Source organism: Zychaea mexicana (genome assembly GCF_025766255.1).
Source record: "Zychaea mexicana strain RSA 1403 chromosome Unknown BDB00scaffold_36, whole genome shotgun sequence".
NCBI lineage: Eukaryota > Fungi > Mucoromycota > Mucoromycetes > Mucorales > Lichtheimiaceae > Zychaea > Zychaea mexicana.
Window position 1 is genome coordinate 276,263 of NW_026516699.1, and position 22,546 is coordinate 298,808.

Consider the following 22,546-nt stretch of genomic DNA (forward strand, 5'->3'; position numbering starts at 1 on the left):
ATCTGTTTTCTCTTTTAAGCATCATTAAGTGTCATCTTCTCCGCACCAAATTTGGACGCATTAAACTTACATAAGGACAACCACAGCGATACAGCATATCGTCACCTAATATTTCATATTACGGCAGTAGTCAGCCTTAACCCCGTCGGAGTGGCATGTGAATCGCTTGGCCCTCTTCCCATAATGATTTATAAAGGGCCCAAGGTCTTAAATGACCAGCCAGCAGACAACGAAATCCCGACTCGCTTCTCGAGTAAAAACGCCACCCCATCTCTTTTCGGCTTCTCTTTCTCTTTTCTTTCCACACTCCTCTCACTTTCTTTTATATACCTGAATAACAAGAACAACAACAACAGCAGCAGCACAATGGATCCAGGTACCACACGACAGCCCCAGCCCTTTCTGTGCAATCATTCTCGCTAAAAAAAAAGCCCAATTATTCTTTTCAAGATTCCCTTTTGACAGTTGCCAGTGCCGGCCTTGGCGGTCTCCTTGGTAGCATGTACCTGGACGCACGACTTTTATTGAGCAGAGATCTCCACCAGATCCGTGCCGGCGCCGCCTCTCAAATCTAGTACCTATCTAAACCCGGCCTTTTGCATATGCATAACCTCAACACACGCAGTTTTGCTCAATATTACTATCATAATTTAGTCATCGACTGTGGACATGGCAAGACAAGATGCATCTGTACTATCGTTTCAAGGCCAAGGCTAAGGAACATCCTCAGCGAGTATTTGTTATTTTTGAAGGCAAAGCATATACTTTCCGTCAACTTGAAATAGGTACACTTTTAATTTTGTGTCTGTGTGCTTTTGTGTAACCACTCGAGAAAAGGCTCACTTACTCTTTCCCGCATTCAGCATCCAACCGTTTGGTAAGATTTAATTTACCAAAATCAAATAACCTCCCCTCTCGCAACAAGACGAACTCGACCGAACCGAAACACCCACACACATTCAAATACTCATCACGACGTATATCCACACACTATTATTATACAATAGGCCCACTGGCTCTTGGCTCAAAATGTGAAAAAAGGCGAGATCGTCTGCATGATGCTCCAAAACCACCCAACGTTTTACATTACTTGGTTGGCCATCTTAAAGATTGGCGCTACACCTGCACTTATCAACACGAACCTTGCTGAAGATTCCTTGTTTCACTGTATTAATGTTGCCAACTCCAAGCTGTTTGTGTTTGATCCAAAATACGCAGAGGCCGTTGGTACGATTGCCGATCGCTTAAAGGTTGAAGGCGTTGCGTTATATTCGTATGGCGAGGCTACCGAAAACGATGAATTACCCTCACTCTCCATTGCTCCGACCTTGACGCCTAGTGTTCTGGCCAAGTATAGCGTCAAGGATACGGATGAAAAGTTGTTGAGTGGTGTTAGTAACTCGGATCCGGCCATGTTGATTTATACCAGTGGTACCACTGGTTTGCCCAAGGCTGCTCTTAGTCAGCACGCTCGTGTCAACTGTAAGTTTGATCTTGTCATATTGGCACTGGTAGAAAGAAAGCTAAGAAAGGATTTACTAATTGGGGGTATTATATATATACTAGTTGGTGCTATGATGTATTCGGGTGTTACTGGCGTCAAACCCGAAGATCGCGTCTATTGTGTCTTGCCCTTGTATCATAGCTCTGGTAGTAAGCGTTAAGAACCATTAAAGTTGGCATACGGATGATGACCATAGGTTACTGACTTCTTGCATATCCTATGTCAGTTATTGTATCAAGTGCAGTTGCATTACAGGCTGGTGCTACAATTGTCTTGGGACGAAAATTCTCTGCAAGCCGTTTCTGGGATGACTGTGCCAAGTACAAGGTCACAGTGTTTACAGTAAGTCATTATTTGCATTGTCTGTTTGTCTATGGTTTGAAAAATTAGAGCAATGTATTAAATCGGTTGCTGTATTATCTAGTATATTGGCGAGTTCTGTCGATACTTGTTGAGCCAACCTAAGCATCCTCAAGAGCGTAACCATAATGTACGTCTCGTCTATGGCAACGGCATGCGTCCTGATGTATGGAATCGCTTTAGAAACAGATTCCGTATTCCCGAAATTTGCGAGTTCTATGCTGCTACTGAAGCACCCACAACGCTGTTCAATGTCAACAAGGGTGTCCTCGGCGCTGGCTCGGTGGGTCACCGTGGCCCTCTCTTCCGTGGCATCCGTCGCGAAATCAAACTTGTCAAGATCGATCCTATCACTGAAGAGGCTCTCCGTGGTCCTGATGGATTATGTGTTTTGGTGAGTAACCCTTGCAATTTAAATTCTATGGTCATTTATCCAAAAATCCTTACCTATCTCGCAATTATACAGAGTGGCTACGGTGAGCCTGGTGAATTGTTGGTGCGTATTGATAACTCGGACGCCCTTACATTCGACGGCTACTACAAGAACGAAAAGGCTACCGAGAAAAAGATTTTGCGCAATGTTTTGCAAAAGGGTGATGCTTACTTCCGTAGTGGCGACCTGCTGCAGATGGATCGCGACGGATTTTTCTTCTTTGGAGACAGGTAAAAAAACAAACAAACCATATATCTTTGAGGCTTCTATCTGTTTTACACATTTTTCTGGATGATCTTTCACAGAATTGGCGATACGTTCAGATGGAAGTCTGAAAATGTAGCAACTACAGAAGTCGCCAACGCCATCGGTTTGTACCCGGCTTTTGCTGAGGTCAATGTCTACGGTGCGGTTGTGCCCAATCATGATGGCCGTGCCGGTATGGCCGCTGTTGTCGTCAAGGAGGGCGAAACTTTGGATTTCAAAAACCTCCACGCTTACTTGCGCCAAAAGTTGCCTCGCTACGCTATCCCTGTATTTATCCGGTTTGTACCTGCCATGGAATTGACGGGCACGTTCAAGCAACAAAAGGTCGAATTTAGAAACCAGGGCATCGAGCTCGAAAAGATTCCAGAATCGGACCCTGTCTTTTGGTTGCAGGGCGACACCTATGTCCGTTATACTCTCGAGGATCACGCTCGAGTCCAGGCTGGTGAAGTCAGACTGTAAAAAGAAAGATGTCTACTGTTAAACGATCTTATAGATAGAAGCATACTATATAACCCGCCGCTTACCCCATAACTCCCTCTCCCTACACGATTCCCTTCTCTTTGTTCCTTTCCTTCTAGTGCAATCCATTCTCCTTCTCTTCTTTTTGAAAGAACACAAAGATTTTTTAAGTAACAATATGCATTTGGCAGTTTAAAAAACGCAGAGATTCGCCATTCTTTTGTTTTCTTTTATGTATATAAATTTGAAAGGGAAAAAAGAGATACACACACGCTTTTGACCTGGGATTTCTTTGACTTTGATGAAATACATATTGTCACATACGAATATGCAAGACAGAGAGAGAGAGAGAGAAGGAGAGATAAAAGAGAGTCGTAACAGCGCGAGAATAAAATCAAAGTTTTAGTGTTGTTGTTTTTGTTGTGCTTGATTTTTTAACGGCGGATAGGTGGGCCCCGTCCACGGAAACCACCACGACCTCTGCCTCGAGCTAATATTTCAAAGAATACGTATTCGTGAGCTTCATGTTTCATTGTAACATTTAAATGGCTATAATATCAGTAACATAAAAAGGTGTGGATTCCTTACCCTGCGCGCGTGCAACAGTTGCGCGCCCTCGTCCAAGACCAATACCACGTCCCTTAAGTGCACCGGGACCCACTTGCTTAAACATGGGCGCATTCTTCAACATGTCGGGTACAATGAAGAAACGAACAGTCGATCCACGAATATATACTTGATCCAACTGCGAAACACGTCCGTCTCGTGCCGTCACTGTGATTTCTCTCAACTGAATGTTCATGTTATCTTCGGCTAAATACAAACCAAAGTAAATTAATTATCAGTAGTATTTTTCAACGTGTATTATATTCTTTCATTATTAGATCTTGCAAATTTCCAAGTCAAATAGATGACCATGTATATTTGGAAAAAAAAAAGAAACGTTTTTTTTGCGACTATTGTGAGCGTGTAAAGACTTACCAGCCAAGAGTTTACCACGGTACAATTGACCAGTCTTCAGTTCGAGTGTAATAATGTGACCCTGGGCTTCATGGAGAAGTTTGATGGGTACGCCGATCGTTGACATTTTGTGTGTGTGTAGTGCGGTGCGTAAGGCGAAAAATTAAAATGGCCTCCAGCTGCACTAAGTCAAGAAGTCGAAACGTGTGACGTTTTACTGTTTGCCATTTTTGGAAACTCCCAGGCGCGCGGTAGAAAAGACAGCATGACATGAAATTGAGTTCTGTTACTATTAATGAGCTATGTACCTTGATAGTATAAGTCTTTGTGTTGATAATAGCGATAGATAAAAAAACGGATATTCGTACATAGACTTCAGCTGTAAGTAGCATACTTTTATTTTTGATATTCTATTTTTCTCACAGTAGCTGACGAGATTTCAAGATGTGGTGGTTTCTTGTATCCCGCTGTAGAGATCGTAGTGCCAAAGTGTAGTTACTATGGAAAATAATCAGGTCGTTGCTTTGGCGAATGTCGCTGTTAGGGATACCACTGATATACACAGCATTTTGGATGAATCATACCACCATTCAATGCCGCCTAGAACGTCGTCGCGCAAAGACAGACAGACTCACTTTGATTTTCCTTTTGTAAAGCAAGACTATCGTGATTATATCACGCGGCTGGAAAAAAGAATAAGATGTGCGCTTATAAACCGTAGCAATACGATCCGTATAGAATTTGACTCTGATCAGTAGTATAATCTCCAAACGACTCAAAGAAGTTGCATGCGCTGGTCTTGTTGGCTGGAGTTGAATTATACATTTTCTTACTTTCTTTTTCTCGACAACCTACTAGTAGAATGGAGATCGATGACACGATTGAAACAACTGTTGCTAAATTCTTTTCTCAATTCAAAAACGCAGTATTCAAAATTGGTCTTGACGAGGCACATGTTAGTAAATTATTCAGTACTAAAAAGTCCTTTTTTAATCGCTATTGTTTGTCTCAAATTGATCAAACAGAGAATAAACGTTGTGCACGAATATTATTAAGGTACAATACCGGTCAATACATCAAGATCTAGGTGACAATCGCTGGAAGCTGTGAGTATGTGTGAGTTAGAAAATCTTCATGCAATTATATATTTCCCCTAACACTAACAACGCGTATAATAATAACCAAAGCGACCTGTTGCGCGAGTTCTATTATATTCAATTCACTGTCGCCAAATGCCGAAACCAAGATCAAGCGGGCCGGCAAATAAAGTCTGCTGTCAGCTTATTGGCCAGCAATGGATGGATCCAAGAACATGCGGCAGATATCGTTTACATGCTAGAATGGTTTGATGATTTAGAAGAAGGGGATCGGTTCAACCAACGGCAAGGATCTCTCCAGGTATACACTTTTTTTTGGATTAGGGTTTAATGTTTAAATGTATAGTGAAGGTTTTGTAGCCTATTTTATTTTTTAGATTTTGACTGAATTTTCATTGTAGAATGTAGTAGAAGGTTTCGTGTATCTTACAACACGATGCGAGCTGATACGATGCATAGTACAAAATGATCCCATCAATATCTCCGAGGTAATACTGGTGGTTTGCTTTACTTGGCTTTTCCATTAGAATTGATTGATCTCATTTGCTCTCCATTATTCATATTAGACTGTAAATCGCCTTTTACTGAGCGCTGGCCGTTTGGTATCAAGGCATCTGTTACATATTAGGTAATTTTCGACTAACTTTTGACTATGCACTATGCTAGTGAAGGTTTTTAACCATTCCACATACCTTTTTACTCTAGTGAAATGCTATATACCGTCATTGAAGAAAATCCACATCAATGCGCAATGCGTATTCGATACCATTTATTAGAACGAGAAATACTTCCAGAGCTTATTGTTCGCATTACTGTAACGTTCTGCAGTGATGAGGTAAGCGAAGATTACGTGTTATGCTTTCATATGAGCTTTATTCAATTTATGACTCTAATAACTCCAAAAATATCAAGATTGTATTCCTAAACGGTGTTTTTCACGACTCACCTTCTTGGTTTATGATTCAATCTGCCAACAGTATCTCGCATTTCATGAAGGTCAAAGGACGGATGTTTGCAGAGATCGAGCGATCCAGGGTAAAAATATTAACAATTGCTCCTTTCCATGGGCGAGTGATGAGACTCGTTGGATGATGTTATGCTAAACAACCTCGGCGTTCAATATAGATTGAAGACAACACTGTACAACTGGCAATGGCTATTCGGGCATTGGCTGGATTAGTTGGATATATGGGGATCAAGCTAAACGACGTGGAGATTGGCAAGTGCTTGGAACTTTTACAAACGACCAAAACCGAACGCATCGTCAAGTTATTATTGAGTCTGATATTACTATCGTCAGAACATGCGATTCGCTTACAGGTAAAATACACAACAAACAAATAGAGCCGGAAGGTGGGAAAAAATATGCCTAAATATCAGATGAATAACGGGGGGATGGATGTGGAAAAGCGAACATTAGCAGGTGTTCTTTCCCAACTGTTACAAACGGGCGTATCGGAAATGCCCATGCTCCTGATGGTGTATTTTCAAACGGATCAATTTGGACAAATTGAAGCGATGGCGCGATCGATTCTAGACATGAATGTGGCTATTCGTAAGTTTCATCAACATGAAGAAATAGAGAGAAAAAAATAACAAACATTGCCCATTGCTGATCCGACACTGATACCCAACTAATCTCCTTTGTTTTTTCTCACTCTCACTCTCACCAATAGCCAAGCTTGCACTATTCGAAATGCAGAAATTATTCAGGTCGATCGATACAAATTGAATATAATAAATAATGAGCCGAAGGGCACTTTTTCTTTATAATACCCAAAGTTTTTTCCCATTCACTCTCGTATATTACATTCGACTCTATGTTTTTGGAACGATTCTTCTTTTTCTTATTTACTCTGCCTGGATCAGATTTTTTTTTAATATTACCATGCTTGAACATGTACCGACGTTTTCACATCCGGATGTAACCCCAAGAAGACCAAAAAGGAATAACAGCGTAGCATCGCCGTTGGAACGATTATCCAAAGGCGATCTGTCTGCGTTTAAAAGCAACTTTATCAATAGTAATGACCCGCGAATTATGCCACCGCCACGCAAAGCAATTGTTCGCAATAGCATACTCATGGGCCGACCAGCGGCCGTAAACGCCGCAACATCTGCGATTTGGTCCAAGTCATTATGGAACATCACAACACAAGCATGCGTCCCATGTCCGCCAACGCCCCCTGATTCGCTAGCGTCATTCGAAAAAGAGACACGTGAACTATCGCCACCATCAGCATCAACACAAGCTACAACAAGACGACGCCGCAATACCTTGTCATGGCATCCACTTCCAGTTTTCGTCGGTATTGAGCTATTCAAGAGCAGCGAAACCTCCACCACTACTACTGCATCTAAAGCTACCCGTACTCTCGATAATATGCCGCCAAAGACGACCATATCAGTACCGCCACCGCCACTATCATCACCATCATCGTCATTATTAGGTTTCTCGCCATCCAAGGTCACGGGTAAGGGAGAAAGAACAACAAAAAAGGCTCTTTGGGGGCAAAGAAAGAAAGACAAATAGAGAAAGTTTATGTTGTCTCACACATGCACACATGAAAACAACAACACTTCGGTTTGTATTCTCTATTAGAAACTGCAAAACAGATCGTTTACTGGGATAATCCACGCCAGTCTTTCACGTCCTTGATTCTATGTCTTACTGTGTTCGCAACAATAACAACTAGCCAGCAGAATGCAAGTGCACTATTACCATTGATCATCACAAACGGCCTTTGCATGACAGGATTAAGCTTTTGGATACTTGCTCTATGTCAAACTATTGTGGGCTGCGAAATGAGAACAGCCGACCTATTCCGGTACATATGCGTGTGTAACAAAAACAAAGAATATTACAAGCGTATTCACATGGTGTTGCATGTTGTTGTACCATTTTGTATACAGATGGCCTATGCTTCAACACGATACTTGTAAGCAAGTGTATCCAATCCTTGTGACCCTCGATCCACACTTGTGCTTGACGTGTGCTGCTGTCATAGACGTCTGCAGTCGGATGATGTCCACTAGTCAAATAGTCTGTCTCATCATTTTCCTGGGGCCAAAAGCCGTATCATCATCAAAATCATCTTCCTTGTCCCATCATCATTATGATGGGGTCTCATTAAATAGAGTAAAGGTCCAGACCTCTAGGTGATTCCAGTCGGTGAATTACTTTTTATTAAAAGGGTTCTCTTGCTGGTAGGCATTAAACAAAAAAAAAACAAACAACAAATATTTCTTTTTTGCTTTTTTTTCTTTATTATTACTGATACATGTAATTGTAGTAATCTGGAACATAGCGTTGCTGCTGCTGGATATGCTGCTGATGTTGCTGCTGCTGATGGTGATGGTGATGCTGCTGTTGCTGATGATGATGATGCATTTGAGCGTACATGCGCATTGGATAGTGGTGCAAAATTTGGTCGCCTGTGGAAACACGTCGCTGGGCAGTAGGTCGCTTAGAGACATTGTTGGGCTGCTGCTGCTGTAGTTGTTGTTGTTGCTGGGTATGGTGATCCCATCGAACAGACGTCTTACTTTGCGACTGTACAACGTTACCATTACTGCTACTTTTAGCTGCTCCGGAGGAAGCCGAAGACGACTGTGCGTAGTAATGAAAATAAGGCAGCGGGTTGCTTGGATAGTACGCAGTCGGGGTTGTGGCAGGGCTGGTCGAGGCTGAATGGGGGGCAGAAGAGGGGGATTTGTTCGTTGCTGGTGCTGATACTGGTGGATTGACTTGCTGCTGCGATTGTTGTTGTGGCGGCAGCGACGAAAACAAACTTTCGAGGGGGGCCATGGTGTTGTTAGCAGCGGCAGCAGGCAATTGCAAGGTGGCAGTCGCGTCGAGGTGTTTCATATTTGCCAATGAGCTATTTGCGAGACGATCACGGAGTACCGAAGCTGACTTTTGGCGTGTCAGTGTTGTTTTTGTTGTGGATGTTTTCGTTGACGTTGTCGGCGTAGGAATGGGCGAAACTTGAGGACTGTTGTTTTTGGAGGAGGACGCTTTCTTATAATGGTAGTTGTTGTTTGTGCTATCTTCATGTAGAATCTGCTTCTGGGATCGTCGTATATCACGTTCCAGCATAAGCTGCAGCTCACGCTCTATTTTCATACGCTTCTGCTCGTCTTTCTTGCTGTTGGAAGGTGTGGGTAATTCCGATGGCTCGATCTGGGTATCGCTGCTGCTGTTGTTGTTCACACTATTGCGCTTCATTATCCAGCTGCTTTCGTCGGACTTGTCGAGCATCGTCAACAACGATATGCACAGGACAAGCTCGAGCCCCCGGCGCTGTCGATCGTCGAGTCCAGACATGCTGTACACGGGCACTGAAAGCACACCAAAATACTCATTTTTGATGCCACGGGGCATGTACTGTGCCACACAGACGTCGCTACTGCCTAGTGATCCATCCATTATAATGTTGCATGTCAGGGATAGTCCATTTCGGATCAATTTTTTTTTTCTGCACGCGCGATTAAACACTTATAACCTTACCTGTTTTACGTCGGCATTCCAATGAGCCGCTTAGACGACTTTCACGGATCCTGTTGTGTGTTATTGGAGACGCTAGGTGTATCAGCAAGACAGAAGAAAACAGAGAGATAGTGGGAGCTATATCCAGCCACACACTGCCAGAAAACGTACCATCGATATTGCTCACCAGCCCATTCAAAGCACCATTCAAAACCGAATATGGATGTTTCCCTAAGCGTTACTTCCTTATCGTCTTTATGCTGTTCATCGCCGCAGTGAAGAACAATGTTGCGCGAACGGCTGGTGGCGCTTTTGCAATGCGTTTCAGCATACGCTACAAACGTTTCTATTTATTGAAATTTTGTTTTTTGTTGTTGTTCGTATGGTTAGAAAGAAGTTGTGTAGTAACCGTTTTATGAGCACATGGGCAGTTCGTTCAATTGGAACAAGAGCGCAGAAAAAGGATAGCTTACTGGGATCCACTAAACTAATAGCATACATGTTCGCCACCTTATGCCGGATCTTTATGTATGCAAGCTCGCCTGTGTTCTTGTTTGTTAGGTCGGTGATGGACCCGTTGAGTGGATGGGTCGATAATATGTAGTGCGTAAGAACTTGGTCGAGATTGGCAAGTGTCATGATTGAATAGGGAATTCAAAGACAGTAGAGAAAGAAGGAAAAGATTCTTGGCTCAACTCAAAACAGTTTATGAAGAGGGAAAAAAACCGGTCATGCGGCGCCCTCACGACGACGATTTGGGGGTGTGAGAGAGTTGTGGGGAGAAAGGAGAAGGGAACACAGAGCTTATAATAGTACTGTAGTATCGGCCTTTTGATAAAAAATGGGCCATGCATTTTTTTTTAAGTTTTACAGAAAAAGAAGGAAAAAAACCTAGTAAAAGTATTAATATTAATAATAATAACAACAACAATTGACGAAAAAAGACAAAATCCCACTGCATGACAAGTGAGACTCAGAGGGAGGACACAAGATATCAACTCGAGACTACTAGTGGATAAAGTAGCGAGGCTCGTTAAAGACATGGTAGCGATGTCCACGCACGCCCCGTCCACGGAACATGGTCGGATACCGCAGTCCTGCTGGTACTTGCGACTCGTCCACTCGATCGTACGACGCCTTCCAGTAATCGCGAGGAGTCTCCACAACCTGGAACTTGCCCGTCTGGATTTCAGTATCTGTGATCTTGCCGTGGCTGACTCTGGCATAGCCAACACGTCGCAAACCACGATAGCCAATGTACTGGCACCAACGGTCCCAATCCGTCGGGTCAATATCATTCATGTCGCCGTCATCAAACAGCGTGTAGTAGAGCGGTTGCTTGGGCTTGGTAACGACGTAGCCCAAAAACACAAATGGATTCGGACTCGTGCGCATGACGCGTGCAAGCTCAGTAGTCTGCAGGCGTCTGTCCTCGGGGTCTTCTTCCTGACCATTGTGGCTAACAATAAAATCTACAGGCTGACCATACACATCCAGGGTTGCGTGGATGGCACAGGCCAACTCACCGACAGGCGATGGCAGCAAGTGGTGTTCTGATTTGAGAATAGGGAATTTGGACAGCATCAAGCAGCCCCAGGTATGCTTCATAGTGGACGGTCCCTGTTGGAGTAATAAAATTAGCACAGATCTCTCACACGTCATATGACAGATTCAGATTTAGAGTAAACTTGCATAGTCAACGTAGTAGCCCAGATCTTCCGCCAGGAACTGTGCCCAGTCGCGGTTACCCATGATGATACGCATTGTGTCCGATTCAAGGAGACCTACAACACATTCGATAAGCTCAGCAATTCCGTTCTGATACATCCAATTATTGACGCACACGCACACTTTCTTCTTTCACCCATTTCAATATACGTTACCAACAACATCCAACTCCAGTTCCTGAATGACGTCGCGCATACGCATTTCACTGGCCCACATATCATCATCGAGAGCAAAGTGAATGGTCCAGATGGCAGCATTGAATGATTTTTCGGCAGGATGGTAGGGCGCTGGAGTGACGGCCGAGAACGAACGATTGGCAGCAACCAGCACCGAGGCAACAACGACAAACAATGACGCAACACGTGTCAATGAACGCGCAGATTTAACAATATGCAGCTGCACCATCTTTTTGAATTGCACATCCCATGTTGCCTGCTTGCGTGCATTGACTACGCCGCATCCAATAAGGAACATCACTGCACCAAGGACCCAGTGGATACGCTCACGCAAGTAAACACCTGCGGGCACAAAGGCGTAAGCAACGACCCACACATGGGCCAAACAGAGCAAGTTGTATACCATGAATGCTGTGAATAGGGTTTTGAATGGCGGGTGAGTGGTAATAGCGCGTGCCAATGCAGGCATGACCGACATCAGGTAAAAGCCGAGAACGAGACCGGCATAATAGGCCTTCCAGGCAGAAAAGCAGTAGAATGCTGCGCATGCAAGACATCCCACAACGTAATAGGCTGGACTCGTCGTTAAGCGGCGCGAAGAAGATACCAAAAGACCGCCAGTAAGTGCTGTAATGGTGGCAACACCCCATGGTATAGGTTCTGGACCGTAGTTGGGATAACCATCAACGGTGTATCGCATGATTGCTGAGGAATCAGTGTACATCGAATGAAGGGCAAACAAGACCGCGCCAAAGCCGGAAGCAGCCATCAACCAGCTGCTGTTGCCGCTACCATTGGCGCCAGGAGAAATAGGCGAAGAGCTGGTCGATTCGGATAAGTCGTGTTCAGGTGCAGTTGGTGAAGTTACGTCGCGAATAATGACTTCAATGGACGCAACAAAAGCAAGGACAATACCGATTTCATTCCATCCACCGTTGGCAGCGTGCATAATTGGCCAGATAGGGTTCTCGGTCCACCAGGCCATCTTGACGACGTTGTGCATCAGCAAACCAACACCCCAAATCAGGATAGAGCGTTCCAAGCTGCCAACGTGTGCGCGTGCTTCGAACCATGTGGCCATCCAGGTGGTTACACTCAATCCCAAACCGCACGCTGTCATCGTCAGACGCAAGGCAGGGTCTTGCTGAAGGTATGAGGCGAGACCGACCAATGACAAGATATGGAACACGCCACGATATTTGGCCATCACGCGGCGCAATGGACGAATGCCCAAAACCATTGGTGAGATCGTAATCAAAAGGAATGCTTCGTAACCGGATATACCCATGTGCCACAATGGAAAGTACCTAATTTAATTCATACAACATATTTCGCTCAGCATACACTATATCCATTGTTAGAAAGAAGGCTTATCTTTACATTGGAAAGTTACCAAATTAAAAGTGCCAAAGATGTCAACATGGACCAGAACACAAAAGCTTTATAATAGATACACGGTCAGTAGTTGTTTGCATGATCGTGTCGCAGTTCGTACTCTCTAAAACCACCATATTTACACGTACCCAAATACACTTCAGAGACATATCCTCGCAAATTGACCAGGCTACGCAAGAATGATGGCGAAATGCTATCTTCAGGGCTATACACAAAGATATCCATATATGCACACGAACACAGAAGAGTCAGCGTCTAATGCTTTGTTTGCATATATTCGGATCCCACGATGCTTACCTTCCAATCTTGGACGAACTATAATCAGAAAATCCCCACATTTTTTAATAAACATAATATAAACAGTGAGATATATAATGATTACAAAAATGTTATATTGTAAATATAATCTTTACAAGATCACTGCCGTTCTCTTCTTATATTAAACTAAACATTGAATGCATACCCTTCCTTAGTCACTGGGACTGCACCGGCATGGCCACCTGAGACATCAACGACGGCCAATTCAAAGGTCTGGAAGTCAAGTGCGGTCACAGCATCAAATGCGACATCGTACAAGATCAACGACCACTCAAAGAAGGCATATGTCGTATAGGCTGGTAAAAGTACATGCATGTAAGCATCATCACGGTCATCTATATAACCCTACTCCTCTCGTTTCCCAAGTTTTTATAAGCCTAGTCCAAGTCCTCTTCCAAATCCATTTGTACTTACCACCGGGCACTTTTTGAACCTTGTGCTGCAAAAAGTAATAAATCATGGGTGGCAAGGTAGTGAAGAATGCCGCCGTCAAGATACGTCGCCACTTGAGCGCCTGAGGATTGTTGCGTGCACTAGTATAGATCACTCCGAGTTGCCACGGCAGAGTGCAGACAAGGTATGTAATCATTGTAATATCATGGGTAAGATGGTCATCCGTAGAGGTAATGTAAACCCAACCGCCGCAGGAAACCGTCCGAAGAATGCCGACAATAAGCAAGAACTTGCCAAACCCACGCGAGCTGGAGTAGCTCGATCGTGTCGTGTATAGGTACCACAGAACAACAAGTGCAAAACGAGGTCCTGACGTCAAGGCTATCAGAATTTGGAAAATGGCACGCGCAGGGTAACGGTCGCCAGTGGTTGCACTGACACTAGGAAACCACTCCTATATTGTTCCTTTAGTAAGTTTTTTGTTTCCTTCCACACCTTCTCGTATAGATCCTCCCTTACAATCGGGTATCCGAAGTGTTCATTGCGGACGATCTTGTAGTAATGTGTATAACAGCCAACGGCTAACGCGAGAAGAAATGCACCTATAGACAACGACTACGTTAATGTTTCATCTTGTTGGAACCACGCTTCATTGTGATACGCTACTATAGGCACAAACGGTATGCGCGTAAGAAACGTGCTTAGCGCCAAACTGTCAGAAATTGAATACAAAAAGAGTTGTCAGATGAGTCATCAAACACGTCTTGCTTATTTTATATACGTTCGAAACGTGCATTATCATTCTACCTTTGTGAGAACACTAGGTTGGACACTCGTGGTAGCCGAAAAACTTGATTTTTCAGCCATCGCGAGCAGGAATCAAAAATCGGAGGGCGCCAAATCCCCTTGAAGAAGTTTATAAAAAGCGAGGGTAAAAAAAGGGTAGGAAAGAGGTATTTCAAATAAAGTAAGCAGTCAGCCTAATTACAGACAGCACAGGGCACGCTCCTTAATTTCCATTTTCAGAATACTATCGGATGCATGAACAGCTTCCTCTCTTTAGGTTTATCATACGATTTAACTGAAAACGCCTTGCACACATTTGACGTTAGCTGGCATTGTACATGCCATGGAGGTTGATACAGGTGCTACATGTAGCCAATAAGTAATACTCTCATGAAGCTGCTTCTACAGCCCCGATCTCTTACATGACGCTTCGTTGAAATTGTGGTAACGACAAGCAATAGCAATTGTTGTATATGCAGTAATATACTTTTATGTCGAGAAGCATATACTACTTCCCGTCACCAGAGTAGCACAATTTTATTCCACCTGTATCATCAACAGGTAAAACAAAATATCCTTCACGATATATTGGTGAGTCATCGACTGCTATATAAATCTCTACATAGTCCGAGCTTTATTACTGCAGAGTTCATCAAGGTACAATAGATGTCGACAACTGTAGCCACTGCTACGTTGTTTTAAAAATACACCGCTACTAATGAATTAAGATTACAGTATACTCACTTCTTGTGCAGAGCTGATGCTTTATAAGTTTGATGTCACAATATGATAGTATATCTCGAGTAACACGTAGAGGAAAGTATTTGAGTGAAAATGCAGTACTTTAGTGCAACCGTGGTTGTCGTTTTTTACTTTCAACATGAATTACAAATTGGCAGCAGTAAAGACGTCATACTCTACTTCTTCATCGGTCAGTCAAACAATTTGAGCTGAATCGCTATGCGCAAGGCGTCAACATTACTGCTATCAATCAAATTCACATGCAAGCATCGGTATCCGGATAAACAAACTATACATACATATTTCCTGAGACTACTTAACTGATATTATCATATATCTCGTTGATTGCTTCAAGACGTATAGCGCATGAAAGAGCAGTGAGCGCTCTTCCCTGCTTTCCCTGGCATGAATTATTGTCTCTCCGGTGAAAAGGTTTATCATAAACCAATTGTCTTTATCTTCAGCAAGGAATCGAAATTAGCCTGGCGAGAAACGTTTCCCATGACTACTAAATATTAGAGTTTCATTAAAAGATGTAGATTGATTTAGAGAGCAATAGCCTACTTAATAGGACGTTAGTTCAAATGTAAATTTTTTATTTTTTATGGAAGACTTAGTGACCTTGCTTGTGTTATTGGTCGCTTTCTTGCGGTATTTAGGAGGAGAATATTTATAAATGAGGGATACCACAACTGAAAAGAACCCGTACAATGGGAAAAATGTTAAGGCGAAGGAGAGACTACGGAAGGTTAAATTCAATATTGAAAGCGATCGGAAACGAGGTTAGAGAATAAAAGAGAAATAGGGGACATATGATTATGTAGAACGTCAATAGGGCCCAGCAACGCATGTGTCTCGGCCCCCACGTTCCTGTCGCCTTTACTTTATAGTCTCCTCCTTTTCTGCTTCTGTTAGATTCTTGGCTTATCAGCGCGATAGCATGATTTTAGGTAGCTATTATTGCAAACGACATCATCATCAACAATTAAAGTGTCAGCACATCGGTATCAATATCAATACTTAACTTGTTGAGTGACATATACTGTACATAGAGCGCTCAATTGTATCTAGTGTATCGTGACTATCTGTGCTTCTAGTAGTTGATGAGGTAAAGGCATAATAACAAGACGATCAATTCTTTTTATAACGGCTATAGTACTAATACTGCAAATTGGAGCAACATAAATAGGAAGAAGGAATGCATATGAGAAAATTCCATTTCATGTACTGTGTACAGTAGTAGTAGTGAAGCTATGCGTCGTAGTGATCAGTAGTAGGGATGATAATACAGAAACAATTAGCGTAGTATGTAGCTCAAATTTATAATATGATATTCCCTGGAAATCGAGGGTTTCTTCTTCTTGTCAGAAGCAACTTAAGTATGTATACTCAATATAAGCTAGACTATCAATGATCTTTGAGACGAATTATATATGTTTATTATTATATGCTCAACCACTGCTAAGAAAAGAACCGGAGTCTCGATGAGCTCCTATGCAAGTGATGCATTCTAACGAATGTTTGCGCTGACCGTGTTACTGCCTGCCCTTGCTTCTTTATTTCAAAGTAGCTCACTATATATGTACTTGCTAATAGGATAACTATAATTATAAACTGGGCACTAGTAGGTAGAGATTTAGACTTAGAACCTCTATTAACTTCGAGAAATTCAAGGCCAAGCCACATTGCGGTGGTTGTTCTGAGTCAATTTGATTAGGTCTCACGCCACGAAACCCGTTTAAAGTGTTCTCCACTGTACTTTTTTCAATACTTATAAAATGGCAGCAGTTTTACGACTACCCGAGAGTGCGGCCAAGGATGTCCTTCTAGTCTATAAATACACAAAATCTCAAGGTGTTGCCAAACTTGAAACTGCCACTGATATTTCATTGGAGGTAAATAAAAACGCTGGAAAAAAGAACTGACAGATTTCTGCTATATGAATTCGCGGTTGAATGGAAGACTTAAGTGATGTTCACTGGTGAAAATTCTTTGCATCCAGGTGTCTGGTGAAAAGGTCGATGGCATTACAACCATTTGCAAGTTCCTTGCTTCGAAAACCAAGCCTGAGCTTTTGGGCGATGGCAAGGAAAACCAAGCTGAGGTGAGTAGCTTGAAACTATGGAAAAATAGCGCGTCTTTTAGGTTTAATAGAGAAGGTGTGTATTTGAGAAACGGAGAGCTAAATAATACATTATTTAGGTTGAAGAATGGTCTAACTGGGCTACCACTACTTTCAAGAGTGCGGCTTCTAAGGAAGTCCATGCTGCCCTTCAGGTAATAGCGACGGATACATATTGACAACATGCTTAAACAGCTATGGTTGACGTGATACATAAACGGCTTTCAGAAATTGAACGGTCACTTGACTACCCGCACCTTCTTGGTCAGCAACCAGCTTTCCTTGGCTGATTTAATCGTATTTGCTCATGTCCACCATGTCTCTGTAAGTTATTAAGCGTGGCGATGTTAAATCGCATGAAAGAATGATTCAGTTTTATACGTGCACATGCTGTTTCTTATGGGTATGTTTATATTAAACGTGTGCTATATTTTATAATTGCAAAATAGAAAAACCTCAGAGTTACCACCACTCCCAACGTATTGCGATGGTTCGATTTGATCCAGAACGTCGTTATCGTTAAGAACAACTTGGTCAACGACTTTGCTCCTTTAGAAGTCAATTTGGATGACGTTCCTGAGCCTGCTGCTCCTGTAAGCTGTCAAATCTTCATTTTTTGGCTTTTGGTTGGATTAGAATGAATGCTCAATATCAACACGGTTTGCATCGATGTTTTTACAGAAGGCAGATAAGAAGAAGGGTGACAAGAAGGGCGATAAGAAGGAAGCCGAAAAGAAGGAAGAAGGTGGCAAGAAGGATAAGAAGGACAAGAAAGAGAAGAAGGAAAAGAAGGAAAAGAAGCGTAAAGTGTCGTTTATTATTACTCAACATATCAACATACGTTAGCGGGTAGAAACAGAGATGAAGCAGGTATTAACAAATATGCTGTATACCCAAAATAGCTGCCGAGCCTGCTGCTCCCGAACAGCCCGTCTTCACTCGACTCGATATCCGTGTTGGTTATATCCGCTCGTGCAAGAAGCACGAAGCTGCCGACGCTTTGTACGTTGAAGAAATCGATATGGGTGATGGTGAGGGAGTCTACCGTACCGTTGTTTCTGGTCTCGTCAAGTGGTATCCTCTCGAAGAAATGCAGGTATTGTATCATGTCATCATACATATTGGCTATTTCAAATGGTGGGGAGAGATCAAATCCATATTGATTTTTGGAAAACCATTAGAATCGATGGGTTATTGTCATGGCCAACTTGAAGCCTGCCAGCATGCGTGGTATCAAGTCTGAGGGTATGGTTCTCTGCGCCACGGCTCCCGATGGCAGCAAGGTCGAACTGTTGTCGCCTGTTGATACCAGCAAGGTTAAGCCTGGTGACAGAATCTACATTGAAGGATTGGAAGGTACTGGATGAGACGAACAGATAAAGCAAAAGCGATCGTAATATTAACATATTGTGTGTGTACTTCAGGCGAACCTGAGAAGGTGCTTCCTCCCAAGAAGAAATACTTCGAGGCTGTCCAGCCCGACTTCAACACCAAGGAGGATACGCTCGCTTACTACCAAGACAAGCCCTTCCTTATCAAGACCGCTTCTGGCGAACCTGTCCAGTGCAAGGTCGCCACTGTCCAGGGCGGTGGTATCAAATAAAGTAAATAATAAGAATAAAATAAAAAAAGAAGCAAGTCGATACTTTTTGTATGAAAGATTATGTACATTTCTCTCTCTCTCTATCCCCTCATTTGCGCTCCATTATATAAAGTAACATTTCAACTTGTTGTTATTAAATTTTTAAAGCGTAGTTTTGTTAAAATACCATTTTGAAGGATTGAATCGTCAACAATCACTGAGACAGACTCTAAAAAGCATATCTGGGTATAATAACACAGAGCTTTTCGTCTGACTTGCGATGTATCTTGAGCAAAACGATTTTGTATATCTGTCATATATGCATCTTATATCTCCTATACTACTTCAAAAATGGTTGACAAGGTAATTCTATGAGTCGCGATGCAGGTAACGTACTTTTTCAGAAGACCGGCGATAATAGGCCTTTATGAATCTAACATCCACTAATTTATTCTCGCAAATGAAGAGAGAGGTATTGTATAAATGTTGATTAGCATCAGAAACACATAGAAACAGTAAAATCACAGCACAATGCTGTGCAACCATACTCCTTGTCGCGCTCTACTATGAAACAGAACGCGATATTCCAATTTTTTGTATTTCGCGCCGCCCAATTCGCGTTTCCCTTTATTTCATATATTCCTCCGCCACTGTTAAAACCTCGTAATTTGAATGCAAGCACGTAATGAGTTGCCACCAAGCCTGAAAGGGTCTCGTTGCATTGTGCACATTGATTTGGGTATATCTTTTTAAAGAAAGGTTTGCAAATATACACTTTCCTATTAACGCGCTTTTTCCTACATTCAAGATTGCTTCTATTGTCAAGTTGGTAAAGTTTCGTTCGCCTACTACAACACAGTACCAGTGAATGCCGAAGTACTCGCTTACAAATATTTTAAAATTACTATAGAGCAAGTACGTCTGGGTCTTTCGTCAGAAGAGCCAGTAGCAGTACAGCAATGGCATGGTTTAATTGCAGGTAAAACGCATACCATTCGTCACATTGTAAAAAGAATGAGGACTTTATCTTAAACTTTGAAATAGTGAACTATGCTGCGCGAAAAGCTGGGGTTCAGCGAATGGCAAATGTCGTTGAAGCAAAAAAGGCTTGTCCTGGTATGTGTTTAACTACAAGAAAACCATGTATAAGCGAGCTTTTCTTTTAAAACAATACTCTACACATATGTGCATACATAGACATTACGTTCGTCCATGTTGCTACGTACGGTCCAGATGACCAAGAACCGCATTATTATCCAAATCCCAATCGATCAACCCACAAAGTATCGCTAGATCCTTATCGGCAAGCTTCCAAACGCATCTTTGCTATTTTCAGAAAATATTGCGACACGATTCAGAAAATCGGTTCGGATGAAGGATTTATGGATATGACGACCAAAGTAAACGAACGTATCATGCAAGAATATCTACCTCATTTATTGGATAAAATTGACGATGACGTGTGTGATGTGCCTATCAATTGGGACGAACTCGGTGTCGCTATGGGTGGAGAAGGTCCCACAACATGGCAGGATCTTCAACTCGCTGTAGGTGCAAAAATCGCAAAGGAAATTCGGCAAGAAATCTTTGATGAGCTTCACTATACGTGTTCTGCTGGTAAGTGAGGCGATGGTATTGTGAGAAACAAAAAGACATAGGTGATTAATACTACGCGTGTTGCTCACTCAATCTACTTTACAACTGTCTCTTTTACTGCATGTTTAAAGGTATTGCTCATTGCAAAGTTGTTGCAAAACTGTGCTCAAGTCGTAATAAGCCCAACAAACAAACAGTATTGCGGAAATCAGCAGCAATGGAATTTATGCGCGAGATTCCATTTACCAAAATCAGAAATTTGGGCGGCAAGTTGGGCAATGAAGTTGAGAGCGAATTGGGTATCGAAACTGCCGGTGATGTTTGGTAAGGCATGTTACTCTTCTTATTGAACACAACCAGTATTACATGAGTAACAAGTATCTATCCTCCTCCCTGTACACAATCTGGCATGTTTCATAGGAAATATGACTTGGAAGATCTTCAGAAACGGTTTGGTGAATCCACAGGCTTGTGGATTTACAATGTTGTGCGCGGAGATGATGAAGAAGAGGGTAATTATTTCGAGGAGAGAAGAATATTTTTGGTGATGTAGGCTCGAAAATGGTTGTTGTTGTGTATGCTTAATTTTGTTAGCATGATACGTGTCTGTGTATGCGGATGTGCAATATTCTATGTTTTCATCTTGGTAGTTAATGTGACGAAAGCCCCTAAATCGCTTATGGCGTCTAAATCTCACCGGCCTCCGGTTCGAACCTCAGAGGATATGTACAGATGGATGGGTATTCTTTCTGCTGAACTGCACAATCGGATATTGACGAACTTTGAAGATTTTCAACAATGGCCCCGAACTATATCAGTAAGTCCACTTTGAGATCTTTGATAAAGATTTGTGTGCGTAATATGTTTGTAAGTCAAAGAACTTAATATCCGCTATAAACATTAGCTGTCCTTACGAACTACTCAGGATACGGCTTACAGAACAAAATCTTGTCCAATGTTAAGTCGAGATAGCATGAAAAGTCCTGGTAAGGGAATAGCAAAAAAAAAAAACTTGTCTAAATGCTTTATTTTTTTTTTCATCATGATTATGGAAGGAAGGTGAGACTAATGCAAGTGACTCCTCTTTTCTGTATATAATTTAAAACTGATAGATAAATTGACTCAAAAAACGATCGATCTACTTGGCCCTATAGAAGATGCGACCCCTTGCGTAGGGATGTCCTTACAAGCAACTGGTTTAGTTATGGACCAGTCAGCTACCAATCATAGCATCGCTAAATTATTTGAACAGCAGCAGCGACATCGACGACCGGATGTTGGTAGTAGTTCAGGGGAGCAGCAGGAACATTTGGAACATCAAAGACTTCAATCTCCCAAGGAACAATCAATAACGATGCCTACGACATCCGTGACATCTACTCAACAGCAAGTATCACCATCCTCGATACCACCAAAGAAAACAGGACTTTTGAGCTTTTACTCCAAAAAGATCCTGCAAGAAGAAAAGGCCAATCATACTACCACAGACGGTGACACAGATAACTGGTTCTGCGATAAGTGCTTCAAGAAGATACCCCGAACTAACATTGAAGAGCACACCGATTATCATTTTGCGCTTGACCTGCAGAATCAAGAACGAAGTGGGAGTCACAGCAATAATTCTAATCACAATAACAACAACAGCAACAAACGAGGATCACCATCATCGTCAACTAATAACAATAATAGAAAAGGGTCACCTGAAGATGTAAAGAGAAAGAGGCTCTTTTTCTTTCAGCCTCAAGGGCAAAAGCGGTAGTTCTTGTCATCATAATCATAATTGAACTAGTAGTATACGTACGTGTAAATAAGTTTGATCTATCTGTAAAAAGTTTGATGTTTTATGTAATTTTTAATTATTATTAATATACGTATAAATATATAACTTAAATAGAGTTTGTTTCGCCACTCATACAGTATGTAGGGATGGTTATGTTGATATAGCATAAATTACTGCAAACAAAATAAACTATTGTTATATTGCTGTAGATTATGTAGAGATAGCGTAAAGGTAGTATGAAACACGATATTTTGGGTGAGCCGTGAAGGAGGAACGTTGGTGTAGGATATCATGAAATGATCAATAGGAAAGTATAGAGGAGGTTTGTGGACACGTTAGAAGTTAGAGAGCGTTATA

At 42.2% G+C, this 22,546-nt stretch overlaps 8 protein-coding genes across 8 annotated transcripts; 4 read left to right on the top strand and 4 right to left on the bottom strand.

Annotated features, from left to right (window-relative positions):
* The first annotated feature begins 9 nt into the window (after nucleotides 1–9).
* On the top strand, nucleotides 10–3,297 carry BDB00DRAFT_373773 (uncharacterized protein). Its single transcript, XM_053117121.1, has 10 exons — nucleotides 10–376; nucleotides 451–574; nucleotides 655–785; nucleotides 864–877; nucleotides 1,008–1,482; nucleotides 1,567–1,653; nucleotides 1,731–1,846; nucleotides 1,929–2,258; nucleotides 2,331–2,527; nucleotides 2,603–3,297. Exons 1-10 carry the CDS (start codon nucleotides 184–186, stop codon nucleotides 3,024–3,026), a joined length of 2,091 nt encoding a protein of 696 aa, XP_052979757.1. The 5' UTR covers nucleotides 10–183; the 3' UTR covers nucleotides 3,027–3,297.
* A 163-nt stretch (nucleotides 3,298–3,460) lies between these two features.
* Nucleotides 3,461–4,113, bottom strand: BDB00DRAFT_883131 (uncharacterized protein; the record flags this gene model as incomplete). Its single annotated transcript, XM_053128209.1, has 3 exons — nucleotides 3,461–3,516; nucleotides 3,615–3,839; nucleotides 4,008–4,113. 3 exons carry the CDS (start codon nucleotides 4,111–4,113, stop codon nucleotides 3,461–3,463), a joined length of 387 nt encoding a protein of 128 aa, XP_052979758.1.
* Nucleotides 4,114–5,548: 1,435 nt separating this feature from the next.
* On the top strand, nucleotides 5,549–6,815 carry BDB00DRAFT_787979 (uncharacterized protein; the record flags this gene model as incomplete). The annotated part of the gene is made up of 6 exons (XM_053120747.1): nucleotides 5,549–5,571; nucleotides 5,789–5,918; nucleotides 5,996–6,118; nucleotides 6,209–6,403; nucleotides 6,428–6,638; nucleotides 6,760–6,815. The coding sequence occupies 6 exons, from the start codon at nucleotides 5,549–5,551 to the stop codon at nucleotides 6,813–6,815; spliced, it is 738 nt and encodes a 245-aa protein (XP_052979759.1).
* Nucleotides 6,816–8,250: 1,435 nt separating this feature from the next.
* Nucleotides 8,251–9,751, bottom strand: BDB00DRAFT_374111 (uncharacterized protein). The gene is made up of 2 exons (XM_053117122.1): nucleotides 9,594–9,751; nucleotides 8,251–9,496 (listed from the first exon to the last, which is right to left on the bottom strand). The coding sequence occupies exon 2, from the start codon at nucleotides 9,465–9,467 to the stop codon at nucleotides 8,355–8,357; it is 1,113 nt and encodes a 370-aa protein (XP_052979760.1). The 5' UTR covers nucleotides 9,468–9,496; nucleotides 9,594–9,751; the 3' UTR covers nucleotides 8,251–8,354.
* On the bottom strand, nucleotides 9,635–10,353 carry BDB00DRAFT_907121 (uncharacterized protein; the record flags this gene model as incomplete). The annotated part of the gene is made up of 2 exons (XM_053128613.1): nucleotides 10,046–10,353; nucleotides 9,635–9,918 (listed from the first exon to the last, which is right to left on the bottom strand). The coding sequence occupies exons 1-2, from the start codon at nucleotides 10,209–10,211 to the stop codon at nucleotides 9,635–9,637; spliced, it is 450 nt and encodes a 149-aa protein (XP_052979761.1). The 5' UTR covers nucleotides 10,212–10,353.
* BDB00DRAFT_823313 (Frag1/DRAM/Sfk1 family-domain-containing protein) lies at nucleotides 10,262–14,550 on the bottom strand. The gene is made up of 11 exons (XM_053123531.1): nucleotides 14,390–14,550; nucleotides 14,249–14,294; nucleotides 14,102–14,184; nucleotides 13,604–14,036; nucleotides 13,335–13,485; nucleotides 13,169–13,186; nucleotides 13,000–13,076; nucleotides 12,870–12,915; nucleotides 11,456–12,783; nucleotides 11,265–11,356; nucleotides 10,262–11,192 (listed from the first exon to the last, which is right to left on the bottom strand). The coding sequence occupies exons 1-11, from the start codon at nucleotides 14,447–14,449 to the stop codon at nucleotides 10,581–10,583; spliced, it is 2,946 nt and encodes a 981-aa protein (XP_052979762.1). The 5' UTR covers nucleotides 14,450–14,550; the 3' UTR covers nucleotides 10,262–10,580.
* Nucleotides 14,551–16,845: 2,295 nt separating this feature from the next.
* BDB00DRAFT_823316 (uncharacterized protein) lies at nucleotides 16,846–18,999 on the top strand. The gene is made up of 9 exons (XM_053123532.1): nucleotides 16,846–17,004; nucleotides 17,112–17,213; nucleotides 17,312–17,386; nucleotides 17,460–17,555; nucleotides 17,681–17,824; nucleotides 17,913–18,033; nucleotides 18,134–18,327; nucleotides 18,413–18,587; nucleotides 18,656–18,999. Exons 1-9 carry the CDS (start codon nucleotides 16,888–16,890, stop codon nucleotides 18,832–18,834), a joined length of 1,203 nt encoding a protein of 400 aa, XP_052979763.1. The 5' UTR covers nucleotides 16,846–16,887; the 3' UTR covers nucleotides 18,835–18,999.
* A 285-nt stretch (nucleotides 19,000–19,284) lies between these two features.
* BDB00DRAFT_374221 (uncharacterized protein) lies at nucleotides 19,285–22,431 on the top strand. The gene is made up of 11 exons (XM_053117123.1): nucleotides 19,285–19,552; nucleotides 19,622–19,642; nucleotides 19,724–19,792; nucleotides 19,858–19,929; nucleotides 20,011–20,430; nucleotides 20,541–20,733; nucleotides 20,830–20,921; nucleotides 21,060–21,226; nucleotides 21,314–21,395; nucleotides 21,522–22,206; nucleotides 22,304–22,431. The coding sequence occupies exons 1-10, from the start codon at nucleotides 19,486–19,488 to the stop codon at nucleotides 22,166–22,168; spliced, it is 1,830 nt and encodes a 609-aa protein (XP_052979764.1). The 5' UTR covers nucleotides 19,285–19,485; the 3' UTR covers nucleotides 22,169–22,206; nucleotides 22,304–22,431.
* Nucleotides 22,432–22,546: the final 115 nt, after the last annotated feature.

Excerpts from the sequence above, each read along its gene's own strand:
- BDB00DRAFT_373773 (XM_053117121.1), top strand. The coding sequence starts at position 184 with ATGATTTATAAAGGGCCCAAGGTCTTAAATGACCAGCCAGCAGACAAC. Across the intron at positions 377-450 it reads CAGCAGCACAATGGATCCAG|ATTCCCTTTTGACAGTTGCC; the intron begins GTACCACACGAC and ends ATTCTTTTCAAG. Across the intron at positions 1,483-1,566 it reads TCAGCACGCTCGTGTCAACT|TTGGTGCTATGATGTATTCG; the intron begins GTAAGTTTGATC and ends TATATATACTAG.
- BDB00DRAFT_374111 (XM_053117122.1), bottom strand. The coding sequence starts at position 9,467 with ATGCCCCGTGGCATCAAAAATGAGTATTTTGGTGTGCTTTCAGTGCCC.
- BDB00DRAFT_823313 (XM_053123531.1), bottom strand. The coding sequence starts at position 14,449 with ATGGCTGAAAAATCAAGTTTTTCGGCTACCACGAGTGTCCAACCTAGT. Across the intron at positions 14,295-14,389 it reads AACCTAGTGTTCTCACAAAG|TTTGGCGCTAAGCACGTTTC; the intron begins GTAGAATGATAA and ends AATTTCTGACAG. Across the intron at positions 12,784-12,869 it reads TCTTTGGCACTTTTAATTTG|GTACTTTCCATTGTGGCACA; the intron begins GTAACTTTCCAA and ends GAATTAAATTAG.
- BDB00DRAFT_823316 (XM_053123532.1), top strand. The coding sequence starts at position 16,888 with ATGGCAGCAGTTTTACGACTACCCGAGAGTGCGGCCAAGGATGTCCTT. Across the intron at positions 17,556-17,680 it reads CTCATGTCCACCATGTCTCT|AAAAACCTCAGAGTTACCAC; the intron begins GTAAGTTATTAA and ends ATTGCAAAATAG. Across the intron at positions 18,034-18,133 it reads GGAAAAGAAGGAAAAGAAGC|CTGCCGAGCCTGCTGCTCCC; the intron begins GTAAAGTGTCGT and ends TACCCAAAATAG.
- BDB00DRAFT_374221 (XM_053117123.1), top strand. The coding sequence starts at position 19,486 with ATGCAAGCACGTAATGAGTTGCCACCAAGCCTGAAAGGGTCTCGTTGC. Across the intron at positions 20,734-20,829 it reads GAAACTGCCGGTGATGTTTG|GAAATATGACTTGGAAGATC; the intron begins GTAAGGCATGTT and ends CATGTTTCATAG. Across the intron at positions 21,227-21,313 it reads AATGGCCCCGAACTATATCA|CTGTCCTTACGAACTACTCA; the intron begins GTAAGTCCACTT and ends TATAAACATTAG.